General features: G+C 38.4%; 1 protein-coding gene across 1 annotated transcript in view; it reads right to left on the bottom strand.

The window, feature by feature from the left end:
- Positions 1-10,756, bottom strand: part of PHKA1 (phosphorylase kinase, alpha 1 (muscle)) — a 436,562-nt gene that overhangs the window by 332,024 nt on the left and 93,782 nt on the right. The window contains exon 6 of the mRNA XM_006873408.1: positions 2,870-2,950. Coding sequence (XP_006873470.1) covers positions 2,870-2,950 — 81 coding nt within the window. The remainder of the gene's footprint in view (positions 1-2,869; positions 2,951-10,756) is intronic.

Raw genomic sequence — 10,756 nt, forward strand, 5'->3', positions numbered from 1 at the left:
GACATCAGCAATGATATCCCTGGTTCCATGGTATCTTCTGAATCCAGCTTGAACCTCTGGAAGTTCTCTGTCAATGTACGCTTGCAGTTGTTTCTGTATTGCCTTTAGTAGAACTTGCCTACTATTGTAAAATAGACACTTTAAGGGAATAGAAAAAAATATCTGGAAACATGATTATAGAAATCTTGTAAGCCTGCCTTCAGTGTATAAATGATTAGAATACCTAAAATGGGTGCTAGAACTTGCCCAGTGAAAGATGCTTCTTGCAGAGCCTTTGTAGGGTGTAAGATCTTAGGTAGAATCCTGATCCCCATCCAGAATCTTCTGAGATGGGAAATTCCCACTTGATAAGACAAGCAGACTGGGCTGGATTATCTAGAGGAACAGGAGGTACTTCCTGATAGAAAGACTAGAAGGAAAACACAGAAACAAAAATGGCTGTCTGATTGGCTATTACAAGAATAAGCAAGTTCACTGGGGAGCCATCAAGACAAGCAATCATATCTTCAGGACAAACCCTCTTCCTAGGCTGAAACTCAAAGGGAATACACAAGCAGGCATATAAGCTTGCTGGTAATCCTGTTGATTTACTGGTGAGAGGAAGTAGGGGAAAATCAGGAACTAGAAGTGGGCTGAGTCTGACCATGTTACATAGACCCCCATCAGCCAGAAGTATGTTGAGAACTGGTTGGCCTGAAGTAGGGTGATACCTGGGGACTCCTGAGCCCATGGACAAGGACATGGCCACGGTGGGCTAGAGCTGAGCATGAAGTGTCCAGTTGATAAGAAATGAGGGAATATGTACAAGGGTGCCCAAACTTTCAGATAGTGCCCATTGGACCTAGCTTCAATGGCTGGATGTTCAGAACCCAACTAGAGGAAAGAAAAGAGAGAAAACAAGTATAAATAGCTACAATCTGATGAACTTGACCTATGCTTATGGATGTAGTAGCTTAAAATACCAACCAAGGGGAATGAATCTTTACAGCAAGGATTATTCCCATCTCCTCTGTACACAAGGTTGATAGGGACGAGCAACTTAGACATTGGCTACTTAAAATGGGGAGGTTGTAAAAACATGAAGTGACTGGCTTACAAGTTTTCAAGAAAGAGTTTAGATTCAGAGTATGTGGGGGAAGGTGGAATCCCCACTGAGTGGTTTTCATCCTGTATAGACAGGTCTGGTGAAAGAAGATGGGGACAAGACTCTCATGATTCAATAGTGAGTAATTGTTATCATAACTAATTGTGATTGTCCCAACTGTAAAGGTAGAAGTTTTGTGGCACAAAGGGGTGAGTGGTCCATCTTACAGTCCCCGAGTGGAGGACCCTGGGGCCATCAAGGGAGAAGAGCATGAGTGGAGTGTGGAACACTACCCAGAGAAGTGGCGATGCCAGAGATGGAAACAAAGATGATGACATGGAAAGATAAAGCAGCTGAGGACTCTAGACTCATGGAGGGAGAAGGGATATGTGTTGGCAGACAGCAGGCAGGCTTGCAGGGTGTGCCTTTTGGCTGTTTGAATGATTGCATATTCCTGAGTGTTTTGGTGCACATTGGAAAAATAATAATAATAAATAACAAAAACAGAGGGAATAGAAACAAATTCTGTTGAATGATGAAGCATGCAGGGGATTGCAATCATTGCAATGAAACGAATAAGACAGGATGCGTGTAAAACTGATGTTCCCCCATGTAAACTATCATTCAATTTACAATAAAAACTAAAAAAAAAAAAAAAAAAAAAAGTTCTGTTTTGTCCCTCTTAGTTTCTTGTCATATTTTTCCATCCTTTTGCTTTTAAATCATGTATATTTATCATTATAATAAATGTTTGATCCTATTTTATGCCTTCATCCTCTTTCCAGAGAGGATGAAGAAATGAAATTCATAGCGGGAATGAAACAAAAAAAGTCAAGTGGAACTGTAATGATACTGAAGAGAAAGATGGGAGAGTTAGGGGAATAGGAGAATCGGAAATGGTTCCCTGAAGGAGTAAGAGTCTCCTTTTCTTTATTTTTGTAATGGTAAAGATCGTAAGTTTTATTTAAGATATGTTTTTGAGGTGGTGTGGCACTGTGGGTTAATGCGTTGGATCACAAAGTCAGTTTGAACTGCAAGGTTGATTATTCAAGCTCACAAGTCTATCCTCGGAAACCCTATACAGGATCTCTATAGGTTGGAAGTGACTCGATGGCACTCACCAACAACAAAAGCACATATAGGAGTTCCGATGTGGCACTGCGGGATAATGCTCTGGACTGCAAGGTCAGTTTGAACCACAAGGTTGTCAGAATCCCTATATAGTGTTGCCATGATTCACAACTGACTCAATGGCACTTAACAAAAACAATGTTTGAACCATTGATCTTGTGGATAGCAGTCCAGTGCATATCCTATAGTGCCATACCAGGACTCCAAGCTGAATGTAGACCATCATTAAGTATTGTTCTTTTAAACCTCAGGCAAAATTCAGATTCACCCATAGAACTATAAATATGTAGGCTAAAACTTCTTTTATAATTCCATATTTGTATATCCTAATTGCTTCTGTAGCAATTAGGATATGTGCTTATATGTGCTATGTTGTTGTTGAGTACTGTTGACTTGGTTCCAACTCATAGTGACCCTATAGAGGGTTTCCAAAGAGATGCTGGTGAGTTTGAAATGCCGTGCGGTTCAAACTGACCTTGTTTCCTTTACAGGACTTCTATGAAATGGAACTGACTTAATAATGCTTAGCAACAACATTCACTTTAATTCTTTATCTATTACAATTACCAAGGTGTTCCAGTCTTCCTTAACCAATATTTGATATGTTGGCTATATATAAAATAATGTATAATAAAAACAAGCAAGGAAAATTACCTTCGCCATTCCAACTGAACTGGCATTCAATTCAGAGATTCCTTGGTTGGTCTTGTCTCCACGTTCCCATATCCCAAAATCCTGGCATAAAATACCAAAATACATCACCATTAGCAAATCTTAACTATTAAATACTGTCTAGATGTATAACTCTTGAATAAAGGGTACTAGTAGATAATTTACAATACATATGTGTACCTGTAATGCATATTAAAGAGATGCCAATGAGTTGGTTAGCCACTGCAGTTACTTTCCCAATAGATTTAAATCCTATTGGGGCTTCCCAAGAGGGTGGAAGATCCTTCAACAGTTGATTTGTTGTTGTTGTTAAGTGCCATCGAGTCGGTTCCGACCCATAACAGTTGATTAGGAGGGCTGAAAATTGTACCTGAGAGAGAAGAGCCTAGCATATCAGCTAGAGGTGTGCTTCTCAAAAAATTTTTTTTGAACTAAGCAGATACACAGGGGGCCTAGGAGATGAGCCTAAACAGCAGTTAGCATTTTATATTAAACATTAGAACTTTGCTTACTGTCAGTAGTGACAGGGAAGAATACACTAATATATGCAATTTACATATTTATCTTATTTAATCCTTACACTTTTTAGATGAGGAAACTGAGTTGTAAAGAGCAGTTAATAGGCTCACTCAATTCACACAACTAAAAAGTGTAAGAGCCAGGATTATAGTTTATGTAGGCTCATTTGAAAGCCTACATTCTTAACCATGACATTATATAGCCCTTTGATAATATAATGAAAATAATTAAAATTGCATTTTAAAAGCTCATATTTTGAAATAATTTTGGACTTACAAATTATAAAAATAGTACAGCAAATCCCCATAGATCTTTCATCCAGATTCCTCTAATCTTAAATTCCAACCTAAATGTCAAATAATTGTCAAAGCTAGGAAATTAATATCAGTACATTACTATTAATTAAACTCCAGGCTTCATTCAAATTACACTGTTTTTTCCATAATGGACTCCTCCTCTACCACCTCAGGATAAAACCCAGTTTACCAAACTCCATTAATTGCCATGTCTCCTTCATTTCTTCCAATTGGTGATAGTTCCTCAGTGTTTCCTTGCCTTTTGTGACCTTAAAAGTTTCTGAAAATTAGTAGTCAAGTACTTTTTAGATTTACCTCAGTTTGGGTTGTCTGATGTTGTCGCATGATGTGATTGATAGTATTTTGGCAAGAATACTATAGCTTTTCCAATGAAGAAAGACAAATGGCCAACAAACACATGAAAATTGTTCAATACCATTAATCATTGTTCTTGTTATTAAGTGGCATTGAGCTGGTTCCGACTCTCAACTCTGTATAAGGTTTCCAAAGAGCGGCTTTGATCTGCCTGCCTTGCAATTCAAGCCAATCTTACGGTCCAGTGCATTATCCTACAGCACCACACTAGGACTCTCATTAATCACTGTTGTTGTTGTTAGGGGCCATCGTGTCAGTACCGACTCATAGCGACCCTATTTATATACAACAGAAGGAAACACTGCCCGGCCCTGGGTCAACCCCACAATCGTTGCTATGCCTGAGCCCATCACTTCTGCCACTATACCCATCCATCTCGTTAGGGGTCTTCCTCTTTTTCTCTGACCCTCCACTTTACTAAACATGATATCCTTCTCCAGTGATGATCAAAGCATCTTGATTGCATATGTGATCAATTTTAGACTCAAGAAGTTGGTAGAATTCTTCAATTTAATCATCAGTCACTTTAGTGATTGATGTGTAAATTTGAATTATAGTGGCATTAACGGGTCTTCCTTGTATGTGCATCTACATTATCCTATTACAGACAACATTGTAATTCAAGATAGATCTTGAAATGTTCTTTTTGAAAATGAAAATGTGCCATTCCTCTTCAGTTTACCTGGTAAGGTAAAACATATGGCTGCCTGATTCAAAATGGCCACTACCAGTCCATTTGAGCTCACTAATGCCTAGGATATCCATCTCTATATGCTTTGAATTTCATTTTTGAGTTCTAATTTTCCTAGATTCATGTTTCTTACATTTCAGGTTATAATTATTAATGAATATTTACAACTATTTCTTCCCATTTTGAATTGTGTTACTTCAGTAAACAAAGGTCTTGAAAACTTGTTCCATACACATCATTAAGGTCAACTCTAATTTGGAGAAGCAGCTCTTCTACTGATTTCAGGAGACTACAAACGTCATTGTGGCCCATCAGTCAGAATGCAGGCATATGGAGGTCAAGTTATTATTGGAGTTTTAGATAAGGTCCATCTCACAGTGATTTCCTGTAGTGATTTCCCAGTTCCAGAATGCATAATGAGAATAGACTTATTTAGCAACTGGCAGAATCTTCACATTGGATTCCTGATATCAAGAATTTGAAATATGCAGGGGTGATCATTCCCACTACATCCTCATTTAACTCACCCATCTGACCTGTGCAAAAGAACAACAACAACAAAAACAGATGGATCTTGGATAACTACAGCAGATTATTGTAAACTTAACCAGTGACTCCAACTGAAGTTGCTGTTCCAGGTGTAGTTTCATTGCTTGAGCAAATTAATATATCTCCTGGTACCTAGTATGCAGCAATTGATCTTTTTTTTTTTTTTTTTAATTTTTCATGTGAATTATATGATAGTTTACATGGGAGAACTTTAGTTTTACATTCACTCCATCGTATATCATCTCACTGCCATGGTTCCAATCCCCTCCATGCATCATCAACCACCAAAAGGGTATATCCCAGCTGGGATATACCCTTTGGGTGCAGCTATTGATCTTGCCCATGATTTTTCTTTTTTCAAATTTTGGTTTCAAAACATCACCAGAATCAGTTTGTCTTAATTTGGTAGGGTCAACAATACAATGTCACCATCCTAACTCTCCAAAACTATGTCATAATTTATTTCACAGAGACCATTACCATTTTTCCCTTCTACATGATGTCACGCTGGTGCATTGCATTGATGACATTATACTGATTGGACTTAGTGAGGAAGAAGTATTAATTAATGACTCTAGACTTACTAGTAAAACATATGCATGATAAAATGTGTGAAATTGACCCCACCCCCAAATTCAGGTGCCTTCCACCTCAGTGAAATCTCTAGGGATCCAGTGCAAAGAACCATGACCAGCTGAGGTGCCTGTTGAGGGCAAAAGGACTATGGTGTGGGGTATGCTGAGATATTACTGCTTAAGTGAAAATAAATTATTGCATGTTTCCTCCTCCACAACTAAAAAGGAGGCACAATGCCTTCTAAGAGTCTTTGGATTTTGAAGGCAACAGATCCCTCATTTGAGTGTGCTACTCCAATCTATTTATCAAGTGATTAAAAAATCTGTTAATTTTGCATGGGGCTCAGAACCATAGAAGACTCTTCAACACATTCAGGATACTTTGCAATTTGGACCATATGACACAGCTGATTCAAGGCTACTTGAAGTGGAAGTGGCAGTCAGAGACAGAGATGCAGTTTGGAGTCTTTGGAAGGCCCCTACTGGTGAATCATAGTGCAGTCCTTTAGAATTTAGGAGCAAAGCCTTGCCATCCTCTGCATACAAATACTTTCCTTTGAGAAACAGCTTTTGGCTTGTTACTGGGCCTTAGGAGAGATTTAACACCTGAGCATGAGCCACCAAGTCACAATGTAACCTGAGCTGCCATTATGAATTGGGTGCTGTGTAACCCACAGAGTCACATGTTTGATGTGCACAGCAGTACTCCATCATTAAATGGAAATTGTATATATGAGATTAAGCTTAAAGAGAACCTGAAGGTACAAGTAAACTATATGAAGAAGTGACCCAAATGTCCATGGTCTCCACACTTGTCCCATTAACTTCCCTCTCCCAGTCTGTTCTATGGATCAATTAATTGAGGAAGAGAAAAATTGTGCTTGGTTAACAGATGACTGTGCATAAGAAGACACTGATTAAAAGTGGACAGCATCAGCACTACATCCCCTTTCTGACACCTGCCTGCAGGACAGTGCTGAAGGGAAATCTTTCCAGTGGGCAGAACTTTGAACAGTGCACCTGATTGTTCATTATGCTTGGAAGGAGAGAAACCAGATGTGCAACTGTATACTGATTCATAGGCTGAGACCAGTGGTTTAGCCGGATAGTCAGCATCTTAGAAGGAAAATGACTGGAAAATTGGTGACAAGGAGGTATGGGGAAAGGTGTTTAGACAGAACTCTGTGAATGGCCCAAAAATATGAAGACATTTATTTCTCATGAGAATACTCACCAAAGGGTTACCTCAGCAGAGGAAGACTTTAACAATCAAGAAGATAAGATCATAAAGCAGAGGCAGTGACCAAGGGCTAGAAGCTGCAGAGCTGCACATCTGGAGGGAGACGTGTGACCAATTTTTCAAAATCCATTTTTCATTTTTCATGTATCTTTCCAATTGCACCCTTACTGCCCAGCACAGATGCCTTAAGGCAGGCAGGAGCATATCCCCAGAATGGTCCAGCATTACATCCACAGTTTTCCAATGGCACAGAGAGGAAACCCACAGGCTGCTTCTTATCACGTCTGACTCTGGGACCCAGCCCCAAAGTTGACCTGGACAGGACCCTTTATTCCTGCCTGCATAGCAAAGGCCAGCTGACAGTCAATCACAGTTTTAATTTTGGTTTTGATTGGTGGTGGTTTCTGTCTCTGCTTTTATATTGTTTCTGTCTTTGGTCCTTTTGGCCACACTCTTTTCCCAGGGGTTGGAGCTTTCTCCCCCTACCTTACCCAAGGAGAGACAGCAACTGTGCTCATATAGCTAAGCTAAAAGTATACCCTGTAATACACCACCATCTGGACAAGAGCCAAAACCAGCTGCTAGGCATTACACATGAAAAGGAAAGCCTATCTCCAGATCACATCCACCAGGAGACACTCAGTGAGCTTAATAACAAAGCAACATACATCTATTTAAGCATTAAAAACCCATATAACTGCTGAAAATGTCCAAGAAAACACAATTAAAGCTCTCAACATACGTCTAAAAACAGAAAAAAGTAACTGAGACAAGTGAGTTAGAAGCAGACACAGATTTTTCAGTAGAAGAGCAGGCTCTGAATATGCCTGAGAAGGAATTTAGAAGAATGATATGGAAACAAAATCAAATGCTCTGAAAAGGGATGGAGGAAAATAAGGAAGAAGTCAGGAAAATGCTACAGGAGCAAACAAGATAGATACAGCACTGGAAAGAATCCAAAACCTGCAAAATGAAGTCCAGATAATTAATAATAAAATATTAGAAATGGACAATACATTGAAAGGGAAAAGGAGTAGAATGGAAGAGATGGAAGCCAGAACCAGTGAGCTGGAAGACAAATCTCTCAATACTGCCAACAAAGAAGAGCAAGCAGAAAAAAGGATTTAAAAATCTGAAGAGAGTCTAAGATTCATGCTGGATAACATGAAGAGGAATAACTTACGAATTATTGGTGTTCCAGAACAGGAAGATTCACAGAAGTTCACAGAAGAGATAGTTGAAGAGCTACTGGAAGAAAATATCCCTAAAATCTTGAAGGATGAGAAGATAAACATTCGAGAGTCTGAACCAACCCCAGGAAGAATAGACCCAAAAGAAAATCACCGAGACATATCATAATTAAGCTCTTCAAAATCAAAGACAAGGAGAGACTCTTAAAAGCAGCCAGGGAAAAGAGAAGTGTTACCTTCAAAGGCAAGCAAATCAGATTAAGCTCTGACTTCTCAGCAGAAGCCATGCAAGCAAGAAGGCAATGGGGAGACATATATAAAACTCTAAAAAAAACCCAAAAACCAAAAACCAAAAAACAACAACAAAAAAAAATGGCCAACCAAAAATCGTCTATGCAGCAAAATTGTCAATCAATTACGATAGTGCAATCAAAACATTCAAGGATAAACAGAAGCTAAGAGATTTTGTCAAAGCCAATCCAGTGTTTCAAAACATTCTAAAGGGAGTTCTTTGGAATGAAAACGAGCAAGAACAGACAACAACCAGAGATTGACAGACATGGCAACACCACCTGGAACTTAGTCGACAGATAGCAGAGTTAAGAACAGAACAAAATTATAACAATCAATTCAGAAGACCTGTGAGGCCAACCAAAGACCAAAATATTAACAATGTCAAAGAAAGGGAAAATATAGGAACAGAAATCCAGGTGGTGAGGAGGTCGAGTAGATGGCAGGATACAATAGACTGTCTTAAACGCAGGGAGGTCTTAATAGACTATAGGGTAACCCCAAAGAAAAGTAATACTTCACAACTTACCGTGAAAATGAAGATCTAAGTAGAACAAGGAAACATTAAAACTAAGAAGAAACCGACAAGAAATAGCACAAAAAACATGAACTCAGAACAAGAAAGCATGCAGACAGAAGGAACAAAAGCACCACAAAAAATTAACATAATGACAGCAGTTAACCCATACCTATGGATAATTACACAGAATATCAATGGATTAAATGCACTAGTGAAGAAACAGAGAATAGCTGAATGGATAAGAAAACAAGACCCTTCAACCTGTTGCCTGCAAGAGACACACCTTACATACAAAGACAAAAACAGACTAAAAGTTAAAGGATGGGAAAAAATATATACCAAGCTAACAGCAATAAAAAACAAACAAACAAACAAACAAACAAACAAGAGTGGCAATACTAATCTTTGACAAAATAAACTTTAAGGCAAAAACCATCATAAGAGATAAAGAAGGACACTACCTCATGATTAAATGGTCAATTGAGCAAGATGACATAACAATAATTAACATCTATGCTCCAAATCAAATGAAAGAACATCAAGATATATAAAGCAAACCCGACTAAAATTGAAGAAAGAAATAGATAAATCTACAATTATGGTGGGAGATTTTAATATGACACTTCTGAAAAGGGATAGAACAACAAGAAAAAAACTCGACAAAGCTACAGAGGTACTAAACAGAACAATCAACCAACTTGACCTCATAGATGTGTACAGAGCATTCAACCCAACAACTGCACAATATACATTCATTTCCAGAGCAAATGGAACATTCTGCAGAACTGACCATGCATTAGGTCACAATGCAAGCCTCCAAACATTTATACACATCAAAATACTACAAAGCATCTTTTCAGACCACAATGCCATAAAATTAGAAATAAATAATTTAAAAAACCAAGGAAATAAATTTAAATAGATAGAAACTGAATAACACCCTGCTGAAAAGAGCTTGGATAATAGAAAAAATTAAACATGAATTCAGAAAGTTCCTAGAAACAAACACGAATGAATAATCAACATACAAAAATCTTTGGAACATGGTGACAGAAGTGCTGAGAGGAAAATTGATGGCAAAAAATGCGTACATCCAAAATGAAGAAAAAAAATCAAAATTAACACATTAACACAACATTTCTAGCAACTAGAAGCAGACCAACAGAGGGAAACCAACAGCCACCAAAAGAAAAGAAACAAAAAAGATCAGAGCAGAAATAAATGAGATAGAAAGCAGAAAAACTATAGAAAAAATCAAGAGGACAAGAAGCTGGTTCTTTGAAAGGATTAAAAAAATATGACAAACCATTGTCAAACCTAACAAAAGAAAAGAGGGAGAAGATACAAATAACACACATTAGAAACCACGCCGGCAGTGTAACAATGGAAATAAAGGATAACAACAGAACACAATGAAGAGTTGTACTCTAACAAATTTGAAAACTTAGAAGATGTTGTTGTTGTTGTTGTTGTCAGGTGCCATTGAGTCAGAACCGACTCATAGCGACCCCATGCACAGCAGAACAAAACAATGTCCAATCCTGGGCCAACCCCACCACCGCTGCCACACTTGACACCATCAATGATGCCACCTAGCTGATCCATCTCGCTGGGGGTCTTCCT

Source organism: Chrysochloris asiatica, unplaced genomic scaffold, assembly GCF_000296735.1.
Source record: "Chrysochloris asiatica unplaced genomic scaffold, ChrAsi1.0 scaffold00239, whole genome shotgun sequence".
Lineage (NCBI taxonomy): Eukaryota > Metazoa > Chordata > Mammalia > Afrosoricida > Chrysochloridae > Chrysochloris > Chrysochloris asiatica.